Here is a 24,576-nt window from a genome sequence, read left to right on the forward strand (position 1 = left end):
CCAAATAAATCAGAACTCACTTTAAAAACTGCCTGAGCACCATACCAAAGGCTTTCTCAGGATCCAAAGAAAATAGAGTGGCTTGGTATCGTCTATTTTGAGTTAAATCAAGAATATCAGTTAAAAATCTAATATTATTAGAAGCTTGACAGCAATACTGTATATGAATCCAACCTGAGCTGGATGCATTATGTTAGAAGAATACCCTGTAATCTTGGGGCCAAAGTAGCTGTTAAGATCTTAGCATCCATATATATCAAGGATGCTGTCTCATTAGAACAGATAGCAAAATTATCTTAAAAACCTTAAAACCTGCTATGTCAACAGGCTTGGGGGTCTCATGGAAATGGAGATTTAATGACATGGCTACATTGTATGTCACATCAATGCTCTCCCTACCCTTTTTAGTTTTTAAAAAATATATAATAATAATATTTATATTTTAATTTTAGAATATTTTTATAATTACTGTTTTTTATGGTTTTTTAAATAGTATTTTATTGAGATTTTAAAATTACAAAGTTAAAAGTTAGAAATGAAAAAGAAAATTGAAAATACAAATTATTTTTTATGTTTTTATTGTCCGCCACCCAGAGTCACATTTCTGTGAAATGGGCAGCTTATAAACATACTTAAATAAATTGATACATAAAATCATTGCTCAATTTGGTAATAACTGTGATGTTTGCCCTATCTAAAAGATAGTCTTGTGGTGATTCCTTGAAGCAAGAGAAGGGAAATGAAATTAGTAATATGATCCTGTGATAAATGTGGTAAACCTTCCTTCTGTTGGAAAGAAACAATCTATCACATCTTCTGCTGATTAAGAGTTAGTACTATACAGTTCAGAATTAACTCCCCCCCCCAAAAAAAACACACACTGATGATTAATGAGTCTGAAATCTGTATACAACTTCTCGTTTGTATGGGGAATATATGAACAATACTGCTTAACTTGTTTAAGTGTAGAAACCAATAACTTAGTTGATTTCTCTCCTGTTTCCCAATATTGTTGCTGTGTGCAATGGAACAGGATTCCATTTAGAAGTGCAAAGCTTGTTAAGTTTGTATTTAGATTTATATTGGTCCAGAGATGGATGGGATGCATAAAGTTAAAGATAATAATTCTTTAACATGCTCCTTTAAAATTTTAATTTTAGCCAATTGTTTCTTCTTTTTATATGAAGTATACATGATAAGACAACCTTCAACAAATGTTTTAGCCATATTATGTATATGCCATATTCCATACAGTGAGGCAACCACTGTATTTATATTATTTTTATTAATTAAAAATATCCATCAGTTCCTCTTATATTTGCTTAACAAAATCATTGTCATTCAGCAAAGCTACACTCTATTATACCACTTAAAGAATGTTTATACATTTTCAACCGACAGCATTAAACTTTACAGGTCTGAAATGATAATAGCATCTTATCCCATGCTTTAAGTTTAGATATCAAAGAAAGAAAAAACAAGAAATAATCTAGCAATTGTTTCTTTAATTATAAATTGGTTAATTATAAAAGCAGTTTCTACGTGGAAAAGAAAGAAAGGCGTGCTCCCATTTGGAAGAATTAATACAATACCAAATATCCATTAAATCCAGACCTCTAATGTAGAAAAATACTAGAATTCTAATTCATTTATTTATTTTTATTTATTAAATTTGTCCCCCTCTGGGCGGCTCACAACATGTTAAAACAATAATAAATATACAATTAAAACCTATAACAATTCACATTCACAAAAATAAAAGGAAATTATTATAATAAATTATATTTGTAATAATTTGGATGGTGGGGTGATACAGTCTAAAAAAAGGATCCAAAATTTGATTCAAATTACCTTCAACTATTATATAGTTCACTGGCTTTGAAAACAAATGCTGAAAACAATAATGAACTTATTCTGGAGAATCTGTAGTAGGACCATAAAAATTTAGGAGTGCTAATCCTTCATTACCCAGTCTGAAAAAGGATTAAGAAATGATCTCCTCCATGACAAATTATTTATTTATTTACCTGTGTATTTATTTAATTTTTATGCTGCCTATCTTGCCATAGCAACTCTGGACAGCTAACACCACATTAAAAAAACCTCAACACTGTTGTACTGAAACTATTTCTTTGAAGTTTTGCATCCAATTTATCACACCTATTTTTATTTGTTCTGTCTCTGTGTCATATCTAAGTAGGAGTTTATATATATGTTCTAATAAGTGATTTTGTTTCTGTATAAATATTTCAAATTCTGTCATTTTTCTTAATGTCCCTCCCTCATTTTTGAGGTCAGGTTTTATTCTTCCAGAAATTTATAAATACTGTACGTCAGCCATGGTATATTCTGGCCTTTGCTGAGTAAGAACTGTGGAACAAATCTATAACATTCACACCAAGCTATGGTTTGAGAAAGAACTGGTATAAAATATTTACAGATGTTGTACAACCCCACCAATAATTGCTAAAATAGATAATCATACAGCAATAAATGTTGGAAATGTCATGGAAATGCCATGAAAGAGAAGGAAAATTCCATCTTATGGGATAGACATGAAAGAAAACCCAAAGGTATTAGAAAGAATTAGCATGTTCAGAAATGATGAGACGAGATGAGACGAGAATAAGATGATAGATAGATAGATATTTCTTTTTCCTTTTTTAAACTGTTATAAACAATTACGTAATGGAGATTTTGGCATTAAACTCCAAAAATTATACTTCTTTTGGATATCATAAAAATAACTTAATATACTCTGCTTAGAATCCTTACTAATGTCATACTGAGCAATAATTATACAACCTCAGTAATTATCTGTTTATTCATAGATAATATCTTTTTTGAAAATATACCTTTAATTAAAAGAGAAGGATTATAATAAGACTGAATAATAATTAAAAAACAAGCACAGAGTACTATTGATATACTTCTTAAAAGAGGGAAGTGAATATATATCTCTGTCTATACTTGTATGCCTGTATAAGCCATAACATTATTAAATATTTTTTTAATGGAAAAGAAATTCAACAAAAAATAACAATATAAAAAAATATAACTGAGGACAAACTCCAATCAGCACCAAATTAACACTACTTTACAGCCTCCAACTCACCTCCCAAATCCCATGACCCAGGAAACATCCAGTTCTTTAAAGTTTTCTGAAAAGCTGGCAGGGTTGGGGCCAACCTAATCTCAGGAAATACGATGTTCCAAAGTTCTTCTTTAAAACAATCAACTAGTCTACTAATAAAAATAGCAACACCACTTGCAAATTTAGAGCTGTTGATTATGTAAAACATTTAGTTTTCTATGAAAAAGTGTTGTTCAAAAACCCTCCAAAAAAAAGAGGTTTCCATTCTCATTTTTTTTCACTTGGCTATGCTTAGCAGATTTTTAACATCCATTACAATGGACACTGCCATCTGACATAATCCTGAAAACTGTGAGCAAGTTTTCATGTGCACATACCACAGATCTATCTGTTCTGTATCCAAATTGTATCCAAAAGTTCACCCCCATCATCAAAAAAGTGGAAAAATAAAACAATGAAAAGGAATGCTACAGTGATAAAAAAAATAAAATATGTAAATCCCAATTGGTGCTAGTTAAACATTAGAGCACATCCTTGCAATGCCCTACACAAATTAATAAAAGAATCACGATATGATTATTACTGTTTTACAAACCAGTAAGAAAGAAAAACAAAAAGGTTTGATGAAAGGGATTATATTTAATAAAAGCCAATTAAAAGAGGGGGGGTAATAAAGAGAAGGAGGAAGAAAAAATGAAATAGCACAATAAAGAATATTACAATCCATAAACTTTTCCTGTAACCAAAGTCCTACAAAAGGAACTAGAAATGTATAATTAAAAGCCAACTACAAAGAAGTCTAATAGCCTGGATAGAAGTGAATACAAAACATTAGAAAGAATAAGAATCAATCACCTTCTTTCAACAGGAACTTAAAGAAGTTTTCCAGCTTCCACATGATTTTTAGTATCATTTGATAATTTCAGAATGAAGTTGGCCAGAAATCTAGCGAAGTAGCGAACATTCTTCTTGAGAAGTGTTTCCCATGTTATTAAGCATTTTTCTGCATTACAGGTAGCCCTCGTTTAGCAACCACAATTGGGACTGGCAACTTGGTCATTAAGTGAAGTGGTTGCTAAGTGAAAAATCACATGACTGAGACTGTGGTTATGATTTTACTTCAGCTTTCCTTTGCTTTACAGTGTCAGAAAGTTATGACTCCAAACAGCTGGGTGAGACCAAACGGTGGGGCAGGTTTGCAGAACTCGACTCACAAGGAAGCCGGGTAAAAAGGCAAATCTTATAGCCCTTTCCCCCCACTTTTCACCCTTTGGAATGCTCACCCAGGCACTGGGATAATTAGCAAGAAAAGAATCAATATTTGTATTTACATTCACTGGAGAGAAAGGGATTACAAGAGAGTAAGCAGACACACAATGGGGAATGCACATCTAAAGGAATGCACTAGCACTGGCAAAGCCTTTAGTGTGAAACTGATTAGGGTCGTGCCAGTTGCAGGCAGCAGCTGCCAGCATTCTAATCAACTAATTAAGGTCACAAAGCTGAGCTTGTTAACTTGCGGTTAGCACTTTTAGGGATACTGCCCTGCAGAGAAAAGCAGCTCAGGAAGAGATAGCTTGTTTAGGCAATCTCTCCACTCTGTTGGGGGGGAGGGAAGAAAAAATAATGGGTCAGGCACAGGTCAATGTGTATTAGTTGAGTGTAATGGCAAACATCTGACTGAGAGAGATGCTACAAAGGCTGAAAATGTGGACATCGGTTGCAAGCAGTCACTAAATGAGGACTACCTGTATTGGATTCTCTTAGTAAAATTTGGGGAAAACATAAAATGAGAGTTTTTAATCTCTTGCTCAATTGCATGTGCTGACTAGGCCATTTGGCTTTAAAATGCTAAAAGAAAATAGCAGATCTTTCATAAAAAGGTTCCTAGGATAAAATTGGATGACAGTAGATGTCATGGGCTTCCACGTGGAGGGTCAGAGAGGCAAGTAACTTCATGTGCATCTTGGCACCGCTGTGCACATTATATACTGTATATTATTCATGTCATGATGTGCTTAATGCAGGTTACATGATTTTGCATAATTTGCATAACAATGTCATTACAGTCATAATGTGGTCTTGGATTTTACCGTAGAAAAATAGTAGAAAGAGATGCCTATCCATACATCATCTGAATGCTCTGCAAATGCTCTTGAAATATTCTAGAAGCTTCTGCTACCATGAACATTTGGACTGTTCTTTTAAAACTAACTGCACTGTGTAGTCATAGGCTTTCTCAGTGGCAAAATATTAAAATGCTTAGAGGAGTTGTTTTGTTTTGTACCACCCTCCCTTCTGGAAGTCCAAGGACGTAAGGATACGTTGAACAACTTCTGCATGAATGTAGCCCTCAGGTAGAGAGGACGGATGTGCTTTAAAACGAAAAGATGAATGCTACATTCTTGTTGGAAATGTTAATGAGTTACACTGCCCACATGTTCATGCACATGATGTGGGTAATAGCAAACAAGAACAGAAAGGGCTAATTAACAGTGGATATTATGACGAGAATTACATTGAGATAATTGAAGCTTGTGGATCTTTTCTGTCTTTTTCTCTCCAAAGAAAACTATATATTAAATCAATATTAACAAGAAAAGGAGGCAAGGAAGAGAGAAAGTGGCAGCAAGTTGTTTCATACAAAAGAGAACTATAGCTTGCCAGGGATGACTATGGAAATACAATAATTTTGGAAGACATAAAGCTTGCCTTGTATTTTTTAACATAATCTCCATCAGTTATAGTCCATATTCATGATATAGAGAGGATATCTATAAGGATGATACGTGGGGATGGCTAGAATGTACTGAATGCATACAAATTCAACTCTCGGTTAACTTCAGAACTCACACAGTCAGCTAAAGTAGCATGCTATCTCACATGACCGCCTTTATGACAAAGGGTGTAGGCACTCAGGCACTTGAGCATGTTTTACTCCTGTCCCCGAGCCTGGAAAAAATAATTTTGATTCCTATCATGCTTCCCCCCAAACATGCCTTTAACACATAACCATAATGGGGCCATGCTGTGCTGTGTTGTGTTGCTGTCTATACAACTCATCTGCACAGCAATGTAAGGACAGTCACTGGTGGTTTTCCATGACTGAAATTTGAATGACACCAATTGCAGGAAAAGCCACCACCAATGGCCCTACAGAAGGAGTGCTGGGGTGGTGCTTGTAAGGTCTGGCACCCTGACCAATTAACATTTTTCTCTTTTTTCCCAAAGGCCTCTTAAGCTATTGATCTAATGACCACCACTGGATGGCAGCACAGAATTTGTCCCTTTTAAATTCAACATAGTGATTTGTGCATCCCAAAACCAGCTTCTGAAAAAGCTTTCTTGGAGCCAGAGAGCCAGTTTGGGGCAGTGGTGAAGGCACCAGGCTAGAAACCAGGAGACCAAGAGTTCTAGTCCCGCCTTAGGCACGAAGCCAGCTGGGTGACCCTGGGTCAGTCCCTCCTTCTCAGCCCTAGGAAGGAGGCAAGGGCAAACCACGTCCAAAAACCTTGCCAAGAAAGCTGCAGGACCTTGTCCAGGGAGTTGCCAGGAGTCAACACTGACTTGAAGGCACAAAAAAGAAAAAGAAAAAGAAAAAGAAAGGTTTTTGGTGTGTGAGACAGATATATTCAGTTGCAGGTGCTCTCAAATGCATCTGCTTTTCTCTGAAATGATTATTGACCTGTTGATCAGTCAACATATTCAAACACCCCTTTGAGGTAGGCAAGTCGAGAAACAGGTATGGATTTAAGGAATGTTCATAAGACGGAATAACAGAATCTTGAAAACCAAGTTTCTCTCTGTCCTACCTTATACTAAACTAAATCAAGGCTGGGTGATTTGAATTTCTTTCTCACGCTTCCCTCTTTCTCAGGATTGTGTAATATATTCTGCAACATCCCCCTTGACCTCTTGCACCTAACTTCCCCAAGGTCAGCTCTATGTAACTTTACACAGATTGAGCATAAGGTGGCAAAAAGTTAAGAGTTTTTGTGTCTCTTGCCTGCCATTTTACTATCCTACAGATTTCTGTGGCTGAAATGCAGCCATTGGATAAGTGTCATTGAAGAGCTGGAATGAGTTTACTCTTCCTTGTATCATAATGCAGCATGCCTGCAGTTCGTCTCATCTAAGAGGGGAGGAGAAAGGGAAACAAGGTGGCTGTATTAGGACACCCACAAGGGAAGATTAAGAAGCTTAAGATGGCAGACACAATCGAAGCCCTGCCCATTTGTACATATGTTAATGTGGCACACATGTACAAAGGGGTAGAAGTTCAGTTGTGTAGCTGTGCCTGCCCTCTTGCTTTTTTGACCCCCAGCTTTGACCCCTGGGCTGCATATTGAAGCCATATCGGTAACTGGGCCAGGTTGCAATCTATGCTGGAGTGAACTTTTTAAAAGAATATCCCATGAGGAGAGGAAGGGAGAATCCATGGCTTTTCTGAAGAGAATTCCCACCAACCATGTTATAGCACTGAAAGCCAGGTACAGCCTGGTCAATTTCTATAAAGGGATTCTGTGTGCCTGGGAGGGAGAAGGGACATTTGCAAATCAGTACAAAAAAGGACAGATGGACATTCTATTTGCATCTCATACATGGGCAGCCAGACCCTCCGCAAATCAAGGGGCGGGAGGAGAAGAGAGAGAAAGAGAGGGAGGGAAGAAATGAATCAAAGACATCAAGGAATAACTGTCATAAAAGGGGTCTAAAATACACACATATCTAGTTTCCAAGATTCTGTCACCCAACCCATATTTCTTACAATTAACAAGACTGTAAGAATCTAGCTTTCTTAATCACTGTTAGAGAGGCTGTTTCAGAGCTTTGTACTTTTTAAATTGACTGGTTGAGCAACTTTTTTAAAAAAGAAAAAAAATAAGGACAAAAGAAAGGAAGTGACTGCAGAAGTCTGAATTCTTAGAGATTCACACTAAGACATGATTTGCTTAACTATTGTTTCATGAATGCAATACAGCGAGCTGGTTTTGCACAAAACCAAACAAACCATGTTATGGCTTGAGGTGATATATGAAGCCAATATAAATCTGGATCCAAAACCATATGTTTCATTTGTGGTTTAAGGCATATGCTTCTTTGGGGCATGACCAAGAATATGACACATAATACTATGGATATGTAGGTTTGCATATTGCACTAAGGTATAATGTGATTTTTTAAAATTTAGAATATTTTTATTAGAGTTTTACATAGTTAAAAGCTAATACAGAATTAGAAAAGATATACAAACAAAAAGAAAAAGAAAGACATATAAAAAGTGACTCCCCCCCTCCTCCAAACAAGTAGAAGCATTTACAGTAACTTAACACCTTCTCTAATATTACAGATTTTTTTTTAAAAAAAATCTCTTCTTCCCATTTCTCATCACTAAACAATAGCCAAATTATAGAAAGGTTAATCAGTCTTACTTAGCAAAAACATTAAGAGTACCAATAGTAGTAACCTATATGTTTTAAGCTTAGACAAATAAATCTAGGCTGCATTTTGACTTATAACTTTCTCTAATAAGTAAAACATAAAAGATTTATCCCCATAGGTATAAAGAATATCAATAACAGGAATATATATATTTTAAACTAAATCCAATATGTCCCTTTTACATTCTAACCCATAAACGTTTCTAACAAGTAGGAGGTAAGAGATTTATCCATGCACACACACACACACACACACACACAAAACATACATACATACATACATATATAAATAAAACATCGTCTTGCAATCCTGGTTAAAAAAAAATCAATAATAACCACACACATATATAACATACATCCACACACACACACACCATACATACATACATACATACATATGTACATACATATATAAATAAAACACCGTCTTGCAACCCTGGTTAAAAAAAAAGTTCATCATAACCACCCAAAATCAAAATTTATATAATTTAACTTAAATCTAATTAAACTTCCACTTTGAAGTCCTTTTTCTTCTTCTTAAGAGGCTTAATCTTCAGTTGCTTCTTCAAATAAAATCCCACATAGTGATTTCTTATCATTTTCTCCCTGTCTGTTTTCAGTAGCAACTTCAGAAATTTAGTACTGTTTACCACAGTCTCTGTGGATCCAAAATAAGATAACTCTCTTCTGATTTATAATCAGGATATCCTTTTTAATTGTTAAAACATCAGCCAGCATAGTTTGTATATCCATTACAACTTCTTTCTCCATGTCACTGTTGTAGTCAAATATTTTTAAGTCCATTTTCAAATCCACATCTTTTTCCATATCTTCCATATCTCTTTTATAGTCTGGGAACTTTTTACAGTCCATTTTAAAATCCTTATTCAAATCATCCTCAGCTTCTGTTTTATCCAGGAGAATCTTTTCTTCTTCTATAACCTCTGTTAGATCCAATTTTAAAAATAAGACCTGAACACATTGTTCTCAAACAGATTTAAATTCTTCTATAGTAAAACAATGTTCCTCCATTATGTTAAGAAATACCTTTTCCTTTAATTGCTCTCTGGTTCCCTCTAGTTAACTTACAAAGCCCAGTCTTCTCTTTTGTTTATTTTCAGTGCCAAAACCTTCCAATAAATTTTTTTACAGTTAATTCCAACATCATCTGCTGTATTTTTATAAAATTTAAAACAGTCCATTAAAAAACTTTCTTTCAAATCTATCGGGCCACTTAGCTGTCCACAGCCAACATTCTTAACTCCCTTTCACTGTTTTCCAAAAGTTAAAAATGTTGTTTTTAATCTTTAAACTTACTTAAATCTTCTTTCTCCCAGGATAGAATGAAATTCTCCCAGTGTGCAGCGACTTGCCTTTCCGAAGGTTTTTAATTTCAAGTAAATCACTAATAAGTAATTTCCAATGTTAATTAAAAGAGAAAGTGAAAGCAAGTCTAGTGTCTCTTTAGAGGCTCTGAACTGTGGCTTGGGCTCAGTGTTGCCCAACTGGAAACATGGAGCCCAATGGAGATCACTAAAGTGCTGTCTCTTCACAGGGAGCCGCTGGGAGGAATACGTGTGGGTGATCTGGTTACCTCCTTTGTCCGGAGAAGGTTCCAAAGAGCCAGACTTTTCACCAACTCCTCTTAACCACTACAGTCATCAGCTCCATGAAAACGAAACCATTTTCAATCTGCCATGACTCCCCTGGAAGTCCACACTAAGCTATAATGCGATTTATTTGGTATTGCCAGGTCAGTTTGTCATAAACCTGTCCTCATTCATGATTTCATCATGGATTAAGGGGCCAAGCTGGCAGGTATGACTGAGACTTCAGTGATCTCTGTGGTGGTATAGTGTTCCCTCTTGGAGATATAACTACTTGGGTTTCAATTTTGGCATCCTCCGTGAGCCCAGGGGAGGGGGGTTATTATTGTTATTGGGGAATCTGAGAGATGTAAGACCTCTGCTTTGAAGTTGGACTCTAGAAAATAGTTGGGATTGCTGTTGTAGTGCCCTCCCAGCTCTGTAGCTTTATTCCTACTTGATCTGCTAGACGCTGCCACTGGGTTGGCAGTAGAATCCCCAAGGGTATTCACTCTGCAGATTTCAATCTGCTACTGAGTGACATTGAGTTTGAAGCATCTCAGGAGTTCATGGCCACCATGAAATCATGCACCTGTCCCAAGTCTTTGAGGATCTGACATATACTGGTGGTTGCACATTAGATCTGTTTTTTGCCTTGGGGCAGCTGCAACATGATCTGGTAGTAACCCTCCAAAAACTTTTAATTCCAATTTGTTCTTGATGCACTTTTAGGACAGGAATACTTTCTTAAGGAAGGCATACTAGCCAAGACCCCTGACAATTCTATGAACAAGTATCAAGACCAGGGAAGAGAGAGAAATCAATTATAGATTTTTTTTTTTTAAATGAAGTGGTATGGTTTGTCAAAATGAAACTGTTTGTGGCAGAAATAGGCATGTTATTGATTGAGTCCATTAAGGTCTGTCTCAAATTATTTCTCAACTAATTTTTTCAGAAGTTTCCAGAAGATCCATAGTCACACCATTTCAGTAATGAGATTATCATAATTTCACATTTAAAACTGATTTCAGAGTCTTTTCAGAAATATAATTTAGGTGAGAAGACATCAGTGTGTCTACTTGCCTTATATTTGATTTTATTCTCAGCATTTCAAAGACATGGATGAATTTAAAGAACCAAAAAGGTTTCTAATCTCCTGAACTATGAACTAGAATGTATTGGAACAATCGATTTCATCCTCTGCCCCAACCATTCAGTGAAACTAGGATTTCTGGGAGTTGCAATCCAATACATTTGAAGGAGACCATATTTCCCTGGAAATAAGTCAACTTGAACATAGGAAGATTAGTTTCCTTTGAGTAAAGATGCATGGGCATTTGCCATAAAAACACAGCAATGCTGCTGCTTGCCAGAGGTTAACTATGAGTGAGATGTGAATTTGTTAAGATCTCAAATAATTTAGAGAAACGGATATCAAAATACATTTAGTAAAATTGGCTGAATAACAAAATTCATTTAACAAAGCTCCATGAGATGACTAAATTGGTTCAAACAAGCAGGTTATCACTTGGTGACTGAAGCATGCAATGATAGCTTGCATATGTGAAGGGACGATGACAGGTATAAAACAAGTGCCGGAACTTTTATAGTTCTTGACACATGATGTTATTCAATAAGGTCATTTTGTATATATTCAGCTGCCAGTCATCAAATGTAACATTATTAAATACAGAGGTTTCAACTGATATAGATTCCCCTGATGATTAACAGTTGAGTGTATGACTTGACTCCAACAAAGAGCATTTTATATCAGTTGCATTAAGATCCTATGAAATTTATTTCTGGGTTATTGTAACTGTGCTCGTCTATTCATGATTGTGTAATAGTTGGGTTCATGCACTGTACCAAGCAATAACATGGCTTGGTTATGGTAGTGTGTTGTTTGAACCCTAACCCCTCACCATTGTAACCTGCAAACCTTGGTTTAAGATTTAGTGTGATCCAGCTAATTTTGACTTATTCAACACCCAGGGTTAATCAATCCTAATTTAGTGCAATATATGAAGCCAGATAATATTTCTGTTACTAAGGGGCAAAATTTGGTGCTGTGATCAAGCCTACAGAACACAAGACTGAGAAACATTCAGAATAGGATTTTAAGGAGATAAGCGGTTAGTTGATATGTGAAAATTTTCTAGGATGTAAATCATGTCCTAAAAATTATGTTTACTAGTTCATGGGAAAGATAGTGGAGCTTTGAGAGTCATTGAACTGATGAGATATTAACAAATCTACCAGAGGGAACATGTGCTGGGACCATCAACAAACCAAGCTGTCAAGCAGCTATCAAGATATAAATGCATCCCAGCACAGGAAATGCATCATATTTATGAAGCCAGCAGATAAAGTGCCGCCCAGCAAAGGTGCTGCTTTCTATAATAACCAAGGATGTAAAATATATTATGTAGTAAATCAATGCATAAATGAAAAAATAGCAAAATAGACAGGTATGTTTCTACAATTTTGTTAATAATATATTAGATAATTAATTTTGTTCTTGGTGTTTTAAGACTATTCTCTCATGGTTCTCAGAAGTTGTCATGGTGTCATGAACTGAACGACTGAAGAAATGGGAGTGAGGCTAATTAAAGGGATATGTGTCAGAAAGGGGTGAATGAGAATGTATTTCATCCAAACAAATAGCCCATGAGAACTTAGCATCTAAAAATCTTGAGTTAGCAGAGACAATATATACACACAAGCACATTCACAGTTGCATATAATTATACTGTAAATATTTGAAAATATTTTGTCAATCATACCAAGCAAATGAGGTACCTCTAGTAGCCCAATGGCAATTTTTTGGGGGGGGTTAATATTTTTGGTTTTAGCATTTTTTAAATTGTAAATAGATGGTATTTTACTTTTTGGTTGTGAGCCACCTGGAGTTTGGTGTAAGATGGACAGTTGTGTAAATGTTTTAAATAAATAAGTAAACAAATCAGTATCATAATCTTGTAGAAAATGTAAAAAAGAAACTTGGTTGATGGGAAATAATGTGACAGCATTACCTGGCTATATGTGTTTTATAAATGGGCCAAGAGGGACCAAAAGATGGGGCATGCTAAAGGGGTTTTAATGAGCCTAATTGCAGTACATCTTGATGTGACAATAGAGGAAATTAATCCTGGAAATTATGATATAGATGAAACTCAAATACTGAGCCTGAAATCTAACGGAAGAATGTTAATATGTGCTAATATCTGTATGCCACCTAGACAACAGGCGAATTGGAATAACCTGGAACAGGCATTAGTTAATACGTTACATCATCCCACAAGTGCAGATTTAATTATTGGTAGGGTTTTTGATACTAGAGTCAGCCCAAGTTTAGAAATATTGAACTTAAAGGATAAAGACTTTTTTGAAATGGAGGCCATTTTCCCTCTAGGTCATAATTCACACGATAAGATCCTGAACAAGCGAGGACTAGAACTACTTAAATTAATGTATAAATTACAAATGATCAGTTTACATGGATCACAAGGGTATCATTCTGGGGGTTCTTATACATCAGTCAGCCACAGAAGGGGAGCTGCCATTGATTATATATTCATATTGCCCTCACTGATCCCAGTATTATAATGTTTTGATATTAAAGATTGACCAGATATTACCACTTGGCTTGGATTTAATGAAGCTCAAGCTCAGATACTTTGGTCACCTAATGTGAAGAGAGGACTCCTTGGAAAAGACCCTGATGCCGGGAAAGATTGAAGGCGAAAGGAGAAGAGGACGGCAGAGGATGAGATGGTTAGATAGCATCCCTGAAGCAATGAGCATGAAACTGAGCAAACTCAGGGAGGCAGTGAAGGACAGAAAGGCCTGGCGTGATATGGTTCATGGGGTCACGAAGAGTCGGACACGACTTAATGGCTGAACAACAACAATGTGGAAATAATGTAGCACAAGAGAGTCACAGTATAGAAGGCACTACAGAGAATCAGAAACAATTAAAGTGGACATGGCTTGGCTGAAGCTGTAAGATCAGTGCTACATAGTCCAATAATGCTACAGGACAGAGTCACACTTATTCAAAAACTGGAAAATTCAAATACCATATATGAGGAAGTGGTTGCTGATCTTACACCTCTGGTGTGTAAACCATGGCAAGGGAAAAGGACTGTAACCAGAGTCTCATGGTTTAACCACGAATGTAGACATGAAAGAAAGGAACTGGTTAGCTTAGTCAGACAAATTAAGAAGGATAAATCATTTGACAGGGTAGAGGCAATCAGGGATAAATACTAAAAATATCCAGCACTGATAAGGAGGAGGAAAGAAGACTACTATAAAAGCCAGTGGCAAGAATTAAGACTGTCATGTTTAAAATAATGATACAAAATTCTGGGAACTAGTTTCCCAAGGCCAGAGAGAGATAAAAGTAATAACAGAAGCACAGAATTCACCTGAAGTTTAGATAGTTTATTTCAAAAATAAATTTGAGGATATTAGAATATCAAACCAACAGTTAATGGGTACTGATATATTGAAAACATCATTAAAATGACCCCCAGTAATTGCTGCAGAAGTTAAAAGAATAATTACACAACAGACAGCTGGCAAAGCCCCAGGAGAGGATATGTTACCACCAGAAATGTTTAAGGCATTCCCTGATTGGTGGGCTCCTATGCTCGCCTCCTTGTTTACTTATATCAATGCCACTGGGCAAATCCCTGTAGGTTGGAAAAACTGTGTAGTAATTCCAATATTTAAAAAGGGAGATTCCACAAAACCTGCTAACTTTCACTCTATAACTCTTATTGACATAGGGTATAAGAAACATATAAGGCATCTTTTAAACAGATTGATCGATTGGGCAGATACTAGGAGTATAATAGCAGAAGAACAGACAGGCTTCAGAAAGGGTCATTGTACTATAGATCAGTGTTTCACTTTACATCTGATGCACAGATCAATGAATGGTCCTCAAAATGCCTGCATGCAGCATTTATTGACTTATCATCTGCCTTTGATAAAATAGAGGAAAATTATGGGAGAAGTTTTTAGCTACTGATAAAGATAGAAGATTACTTTACCTAATATAGAAAAGAAATCAGTATGAATGAATGTTACACACATAGACCATCCAAGAAAATGTTGGCTTTTGCTATCCAAAGAACAACCTTTCTTCACCTACCACTAACACCTACTGAGAAAATAGATTGTTCATGGAAATTTGAGGAGACTTTTAGAACCTATCTGTGAGACCAAGAGTTCTCACACAGTCAGTGAAGAACAACATGATAATAAATCTGACAGTTGCCAAAAAAGAAAAAGAAAAAGTGGGGGAGTGAAACAGATAGAAACTAGACCTCCTTCACCAAAGAGGGGTTCAGGTAGCCCATTCCATAGGTAAGGAAAGAGAACAAGGAACAAAAGATTTTAAGTATTGTTTATATATTTCTTTTGAAATAGAGCAGTGCTAGAATTCTTTGGTTATGACTTTTTAACTTTTATTCAATAAAGATTACTTATCAAAAGTTGGATTCTTGTGCATTTGCCTAATTGGTTCTAAGCCTACTTATCGCATGAGTTCTAACATTGGTCAACAGCTATTCAAAACAAAGTAGTAACGTTTCCATTGCAAATGCCTTTGGATATATTGAAAGTTATCCTTTGGAAGCCAATATGTGATGGCAGTGTTGTACTATGCTCTTTTTAATATTATAAATGTGGACTAGGAAAAGAAAATATATCAGGCCTGATGTTGCTGTGCTACAGGTCCCAGAATTGCCAAGCATCTTGAAAAGTGTTTGAGAATTCTGGGAAATCTAGTCCAACAAATCTGGAGATCATTAGGTTGAGATTTGTAAGGTTAGCCTCTCAAAATAATGCTTTAGACTGCTTCATTTGGATCAAATTCCTATAACTGTCAGTCTCACTAGGTAGACCTGACCAGGAAATCAATGCCACAGGAAGGCTAAAACTACCTTTATTGAGACTGGTTATAATAACAGAATCTTGAAAGTCTGATTGTGCCACACCTCCTCCCCTTTCCTCTACTCCAGTCAATCAGCGAGGCACGGGCGGCTAAGCTGCTTCCAAATATTATCTCATTTCCCAGGACTTAAAAAAAAAATGTTTCAGCCCCTTTTGCCTAGGTTACAGTTCTTGCATATTTCTATCAAGTCATCTTTCTTACTCTCCTCACTGAGTAGCAAGTGGGGCATTTTTTAAAATTATAATTGAAACCACAATCTACTCTCTTCTGTTAAAAATGGCTTCCACAATTTGCATTGCTTGAAATAGCTTCCATAGATCAAAAAAGGTGATCGCATGAAAGTGTTCTGACATTCTTGCATGGCACTACTGCACCAGGCTGGGTATAGCTAAAGATGCTGAATGGCTTCTAGGAACCACCACCTCATATGAATAAAACGTAATATTTTCTTAATTACTGCTATTTAAGATCCCACCGTTCCAAGGAACCTAGGAACAAAAGGTATTGTTTTAAAATCAATATAAAAGGATTTTTTATGTGTTGTATTCAGGCACAATAAATTAATTCTTTACATTGCTTCAAATTTTAAGGTGCAACATCAGAAATCCCATAGGGTCACCTGCAGCTTCTGAAAGCATTTGGTGCAATTCCCAGAAACCTCCAAAGATTTTTAGCAAATTTCCCTTTTTGCCGTGACAGAAAAGAAAAAGCATTGCATATATGGCTAGAGATAATAATATTCATTAGATTTAATTTTGATTAAATATAAACAAAATGAAATCAAACTACTTTTTGTCCTGGTCTAATGTTTGGACTATTTTTAATTTTTATTTATTTATTATTAAATTTGTATGTTGCCCATCTCCCCCAGTGGGTGACTCTGAGGAAGATGCTGTTGCCTCTAGCATCTTCCTCAAAGCCCAAGTACAGCCTTCAGGGATGAAAATTTGCACACCACTGACTGTGTGCGGCCTCTGACAAAACCTTGCACTGTCCCAGGGAAATGTGAATGGAACTGTAATTTTGTTATGAAACACTGATTGTTCTTGTTCTAGGGTTCTCTGATACAGAAAAGAGCTTTTTTTAAAAAAAAAAAAATGAAACATTGTTTATTGCTCCAGTTCAGGGGTTCAGTGATACAGAAGAGATACTTAATTTCCAAATCTGATTACTGTATTTGTTACACTTTTGAATCTGGTGGCACTAACTCTCCAGCATCTCATAACCCATTGACCACAAGAGGGGAGTGATGTGTTGATACAGAGGCAAGGACCTACTCCACGTTCTCTCTTTGTCTGTCACTCTGCCTGCTCTTTGGCTAAGATTTCCATTCTCAGGTCATTTCCTCCCACCTTTGTTCTAAGGGACACTTGAGTAGTGCACTCCATCTCTCACTTTCTTCCTAGTAGGAAGTTAGGTACTACATGTTCTTGCCTATCTCTATAACATATTTCCTCAAATACATCTCCTTTCTTTGAAAGTTATAAAGCTCACTTTACTAATCAGTGCTCAGGTCACCTTCCCTCAGAGAAAGAGAGAGAGAGAGGAGAATACTTCTACGTCCAAGAGTATTATACTTAAACCGAAATCCAAGAAAAAGCAACTACATCAGTTCCTCATATTTCAGGGAGGACAAAGTGTTTCTAAAACTTCTAGAAAAGTGGAGTCCTTGGGGTTCTCTAAGCTTGGTTGTTTTCTTGCAAACATTTCATTACCCAGCTAGGTAACATCTTCAGTGCTAGAATGGAATGGGGTTGGCTCTCTAGCCGGGCAACAAAATGTTTGCAAGAAAACAACCAAGCTCAGAGAACCCCAAGGACTCCACAGTTCAACCCTGAGCTACACATATTCTCTCCTTTAGGTAAACTTCTAGAAAAGGCCTGTTTTGAAACATGTGCCTTTGACTTCTCAGGATCCCCAATGGGATTCATGTAGTAAAGTCTTGCGATGCCTAGAACAAATGTGGAAAGTCAAAATAGAGCTTAGAATCTTCCCCCACACTGTTACTTCTTGTCCAGTCTATATAACCTAGTGACAGAGGACTGAATGCAGAACTGCTTCTGCAGCATATAGCATAATTTGCAATTTGGGACTTCCATAAATGGGCAGGCAGTTGGCTCTCATGCACTGCTTGAATGTATATTTTGGTAAGGGCTTTGGGGAAGTATATTCCTACAGTAGAAGGCCCAGTTTGGTTCGGTCAGATCTTATCTCTTTGAGGATTTAAGAGAGAAAATGCATGCACTGTATGTGATGGGTCTTTCTAGATGGGGATCTCTCTCTAGATGTCCTCTTTTTAGAAAGTTCCAATATGTAAAGATATGACATACAGTGGTACCTCGGTTCACGAACTTAATTCATTCCACGACTCTGGTCGCGAACCGAATTGGTCGTGAACCGAATCAAATTTTCCCATAAGGTTCAGTGTAAATACGGTTAATCCATTCTGACCCCTATGAATGTGGTCGCCAACCGATTTTTGTCGCCAACCAAATCAAATTTTCCCATAAGGTTCAATGTAAATACGGTTAATCCATTCTGAACCATATGTATTATTTTTTTAAACCACAAAAATATGAAACAAAGTACAGTACAGTACAGTATGAAGAGAGAGAACACTAACCTTGCTCGAGGCGACTTCTGGCATGGAGGACAGGAAGGCGGGTGGGGAGGTGGTTATTGTTTGGGAGGAGAGTACCCCTCCCTACAGGAAGCCACGACCATGTGTCACAGCAGGGAAAATGGCCGCGGGTCGTGTTCATCACCCGATGTGGAGTTTGCAAACGGAAGCAAAATTTTGCGAATGGTGCTGTTCGTGAACCAAATTGTTTGTGAACAGAAGCATTCGTGAACCGAGGTATTACTGTACACCTTTTGAAATGGCAACCAACCTAGATATAAATACTTATTTACATTCAAACACCAGAAGATCATTCAGAACAACAAAAACAAGAAACCACAATAAATAAGTCATAGTCTACTTAAAACATATAATAATAGATTAGAAAATAAGGATATTTGTCCAATGAAACCAACAGACAGGATCTCCTTGTTAGATATTGATTGGCATCAGTGTAAAATTCATCTATTCTTCCTGGAAACCTCTGGAGAATAGGTGCCAAATAAAATTCACAAGTATGTCTGTACAGATTGCAATAGAAAAATACATACTGGACAGTTTTGTGTCTCCAGAACCACATGGACATATACAGGGGTTTTATTATTTCTGCCACATAAAAATTATTTAACATTTGACAGTATTCTCATAAGTGTGAATTGGGACCTGTTTAATAGGGTTTGGTAGAGATTTCTTTAGGCCTATAGCTGTGAAGCACTGACAAAGGAACTTCTGTCCACATATCCTTACTGGCCTTGTTTTTCTTTTCCCTAAGGAAAGATTTGCAGCATTTCATAATATTATGGACCAGTTGGTGACCACTTTTAGTGGGATATTGCTGAAGACTTTACATATTCTCCTAAATTCATCTTTAAGCTGCCAACATTCTTGGCTATGGGTAATGTTTAGTGAGGAAAGATACATTAGATACCAATAAGCCCTAGCAAATGTAAACATTGCTTCAGTTCCCGGATTAGTTCTTCATATAGCTTGTTGTGTCCCTGTTATTCATTGTTGGTTTTATAATGAGGACAAAGAGGTAAGCGGTGTGGCTAAAGCCCTGCAATTCTTTCATTCCATATAATGCATATCACAGTATTTGCATTCTCTGTATCTGGAACAAATTTTCAGCCAATCTGGATAGAGACATCTTTAAGCTGACCGAATGATGATCTCTGCCTAAATGCAGTTCCATCACTAGACTGGGCAAACAAAGCAATGCCATTATGAAATATCAGCCAAAAGTCCCCAGTGGACTTCCTACCTCCTCCCCCAAAGATGTATTCAGCCAGCATATCGCTTTCCAATGCGCCATGATGAATGCATAGCTCACACAAAAACCTGCAAAATTTCAGGTTGTATTGTTTGCCTCCCTTGAAAGATGGGGTTCCACTGATTCCTCCAAATAAAAATTACAATTATATTGGTGAACCAGGAGAAAATGATTTAGACAAACGCATATATTCAAGTCTCTCCAATCATGATTATAGTGGAGGGGTATTGTGAACTTTAATTTAGGCTCAGGTATGTAAGGGAAGGGGAATACGCAGGGTGTACCAAATGTCAGGTCCTGCCCCATCAACAATTAATTATATACAGTACATTAAATGTTCAAAGCAGTTGGCATTTTATTCTAAGCACTTACTCATTTGACACATGACCTTTGAACATTCCTAAGTACAGTAACATTTTCTCTGAAAAATAAAATAAAACATGTTGTGATTGGCCTATGGGGCCTGACTTTTGGTACACCCTGTATATGGAAAAGCATAATTTCAATCCCATAAATTTGTCGACCTGGAAAACTGTTTATCATCTCATAACTACTCACAAAATAGTTAAACAGAAGATATGAACAGCTTTTTTTTTTTTTTTTTTAAGATTTGCAATAGTATACAATCTTCTATTCTTTCATTTGAATGTTAACAATTGAAGCAAAGTTCTACTGTGATGTAATCTATTAAAAAGTTTGGATTATATCAAATAGAAATAAAATGTTAGAACATTCAGGCTTCAGAAAATCTGAAAAGTTATAGAAAAAGTAACAGCATTCTGATTTTATTGTGCAAATGGATTTTTGAATTATGACAGAGAAAATGGCTGTGTGTTTTGGCATTGTTTCTCTCCAGATCCTTTGTATAAAATGTTACATGAAGCTCTTAAATAAAAGGAAAATGACTTGAAAGCAAAGTTTAGTAATATATTCACACTGTTTTTTCCCCCATATGATATGTATACGTGTCTGTATATTCACATGTATATATGCTATCCAGCAAAAAACTAAATTTGCATTGATGTTCAAAGCTGCAGTGCATCTTTGTTTATCTCAGTTAAGCCATATAGATATGGATGTACAATAAAGCATCATAAAGTCAAAGCAGAGCCAGCCTATTCTGGGATCCTCCCATGGAACCAGATTTTCATGCTGCTTCTGTCCCTGACGGTTCTTCACATTACCCATCTGTGGCAGGGAACACAAGCGTCTTCCCTCTGAATTCCAGAAAATTATTTAGTTTTATCAAAATACCTTTGACTTTCCTTAACATTTGTCTTGTGAAATTCTTTGGCAGGGTCAGCAATGCCAGTTTGATGTTCAAATTAAAATACACAACTGGCAGAGGAAAGTCAAAGAAATGAGATGAATGGATTTCTTTAATGTGTTCACAGGCAGAATCAGAACTTCAGAATAAGGTGGAAGAATAGCTGATTCTTCAACTTCTTCCTAATTGCTTACTGACTGAGAATGTTTACTTGAAATCTATCCAAAGGCTTGTGACCGATGTGCAAAATGAAATGCTTGAGTATATGGTGATACATTCTTAGTTCAACGTTCTTTGCCAACAGTAACATCCGAGTCCTCAACAACCGTTATTTTTGTGCCTATAACTTAATTCATAAATAATAACTACAGGGCAGCTATGGATACTGCTGGCAATTCTTTCATGTGTCTTCCTTACAAGAGACATGAAAGTGCAATTCAAACCAACCAACCAACCAACCCATGAAAGTTCCTTTAATTGGTCCTACAATATAACATTGTAAATATTGTTAAAGAAAATCACAAAGAGAAAGTTCTTCCCAGTTCTTTTAAGACGTTCTCTTCTCCTTAATTAGGCATCTTCAGGCAGCTTTCTGGTTGCTCATCCCCTATCCACAGTGGAATTAGCAGGTTTGTTATTAGTGTATAAAAGCTAACAGCATATTGTTTCTTTAATATCTTCATAATGTCATAACACAATCTGCCATAATGTAAATGTCTTCAAAGCAATTTCATCTGAGCGGAATATGCAGCAAGAAATGGGAGAAAGGAAAAGAATTGCCTTTTTTACAATTCTTTCATAATCCTCACCTACTGCATTTTATCAGCGTCTTAATGTATGCTTGGGGGCATTTCTCTTTCAATAGCTATAAATATTGTGTTCATTGATTATAACCTCTCCAACAGAAACAGTTGCCTCCAGATATTAAAAGGTCATTTTCCTCTGATGTCTTTTATACTAGACAAATATCCACTTATATTTGATAACCCTCCACAAGGGTTTAAAAATTAGAAATTGTTGGAAGATCAAGGAAATGTAGTCATTTTCTTTGTTTTTAGCCCTGAAAATCTTGTATAGGTGTCTCTTTGATCTTCTAGCAGTCTCCTTTAAATTATTCTTTCTTTATATGTGCCTAAGAGATGCCACCAAATGGTACCATCTGAAACCAATAGAAAGTCCAGGGTTTGGAGATTTCCTTTCACCCCATTTCAACTGTAGATAGTTTTGCAAGATAAGCTGCAGTCATACCGATTAACAGCTGCTGCTGCTGCTCCTTTTCAAAAAAGCATGAGTCTATATCGTACTAGCAACCAGAAATAGCAGGTCCAGCTTTTGTCAGCCACTCTTTAACGTCTATACATGGACAGCAATGACAGCTAAAAACCATAGAGAAGAAGTTTGCACAAATAAATACCCGTCCAGTGATGGATGTATATGGATGCCTCTATAGAAAGCACTTTTGTACCGCCATGCCTTCTAACATATGTTTACCTGTTGCTATTGTTGTTCCCATCATATGTAACCCATTTAACAGATGTTGTCAAATGACCAGTATCTGCAGATGCATTACATTCTGAATGGTTGATCTTTCCTTAATACTTTTTAGGTAGCTGGTTTTTTTCTGTGTGTTTAAAAGTATCTTATTACTGAATAATTAGCATTTTGTTTACTATGAAGTCTACACCCCCTCTCACACACTTCTAACACACACATTATAGTAATCCATTAACTTAATTGCATGACATGTTGTTCAGAACCCACAGCATTATTTTTTAAATCCACTTCCTCCTTATTCAGGGTTAAGATCCTTTTTTTCAAACTTCTGAAATATGATATGCTTTTCCACATCATTAGCAAACCTACCACAGTTAATTACTTTTGCAATTTAGCCTCATCTTCTCCCACTGCTCCCTGTCATGACCAAATGTTAAAAGTTCAGGATTCTTACCTACTTCCATTGCCCCAGTGCAAATACGTAAAGAACTCCAAGCGACAGCTGAAACAAGTAAAATACACAGGTGGAGGGTTGACAGCTGCTGCATTTTGCTCCCAAGCTTATTTCACCCATATATCTCTTGTTAAAAATTAATTTTAGACGGCTTTAGCTTAGGAAGAAGAGAAATCAGATTGTTTGCGTATTTTGTTCATTTTCCTCAAATTCTTCAGTTCTAGGTTGATCTTGCTGTATTGTTAATTTAAACTTTCCAAGAAGAGCCTCTTTTTCTCTTGACAACATTCAGAATTATGAGTACACGCCCTGATCAGCAAAAAAATGTAGTCCACAGTCCAGCTGTGTGCACTCCAGCTGTTCTGATTCACATATCCTTCAATACACAAACACATACAGAAAGGTGCATTTCTTGCTATTGTTCCCTGATGCTCAAATTTTCACTAAACATTGTCAGTGAAATTTAATTTGGTTAAAGTACACTTGTAAGTCAAGTACTCACAATCAAACCAGATAGATAGATGGATGGATGGATGGATGGATGGTTGGATAGATAGATAGATAGATAGATAGATAGATAGATAGATAGATAGATAGATAGATAGATATTCCAAAGAACCCAAATGGTAAGATATTTGATTATATAAGCCATAGAGAGATATTTGATTATACAAGCCATGGAGAAAATGTTTATTACAGTTGGTGTTTTGATTGTAATGTAACATTAGCTTTTAAGTATGCGTGTATGGATTATAATTTTCTCCATCCATATTAATTTCAAAAACAAATCACACTAGTACATAGGACAAATCTTTCTGCCTTAACTAAAATGCTACATGATTGTTCAGTTTGACTGAAGAGGTCTGCTTTACTATGAAAACAAAATGGCTTGATGTATCAGGAAAGACTTAAAACTTAAATAAAGCTATGTTTAGTTACATTGATTGCCCTCTGGGAAGAAATGCAAGATTTAAAAGGAAGATGAATTGTTTTATTTATCCAATATCATAGAAGCATTTGTAAGAGTGGAAAAGCCTTGGGAGTCAAATGGTAATGCTCCTCATTTTATATGAAATATAATGTTCCCACAAACTTTGGTGAGGATCTACTGTCTCTTAGATAAATTCCAAAATGTGATAGATTAGTATAACTTGAAGGTGAATTTTAAATGTATATTTTAAACTCACATCCACATGAATACATGCCCAAACATATCACACTATCTTATGCAGAGAATACCCCATTCTCTAGAAAGTACCTGCCAAAGGTCTTTCCAAACTTTACTAACTGTCATAATTATATACTATCGGAAGCTTATCTACACAAGACATACGTCTGTATCCATGGGACGAAAAAGTGCAATGCATTCTCAGAGTGTGAACAAT

General features: G+C 36.2%; 1 protein-coding gene across 4 annotated transcripts in view; it reads right to left on the minus strand.

Annotated features, from left to right (window-relative positions):
- Positions 1-23,599, minus strand: part of LOC103050933 (von Willebrand factor D and EGF domain-containing protein-like) — a 245,855-nt gene extending 222,256 nt beyond the window's left edge. For all 4 annotated transcript variants that reach the window (XM_088146520.1, XM_088146519.1, XM_088146518.1 and 1 more), the window contains exon 1: positions 23,192-23,599. In XM_088146520.1, the coding sequence (XP_088002646.1) occupies positions 23,192-23,285 (94 nt within the window). In that variant the 5' untranslated portion in view covers positions 23,286-23,599. The remainder of the gene's footprint in view (positions 1-23,191) is intronic.
- Between the last annotated feature and the right edge of the window lie 977 nt (positions 23,600-24,576).

Source organism: Python bivittatus, unplaced genomic scaffold (assembly GCF_059951505.1).
Source record: "Python bivittatus isolate LINGU-HERP-01145 unplaced genomic scaffold, Pbiv_v1 ctg000480_np1212, whole genome shotgun sequence".
Taxonomy (NCBI): domain Eukaryota; kingdom Metazoa; phylum Chordata; class Lepidosauria; order Squamata; family Pythonidae; genus Python; species Python bivittatus.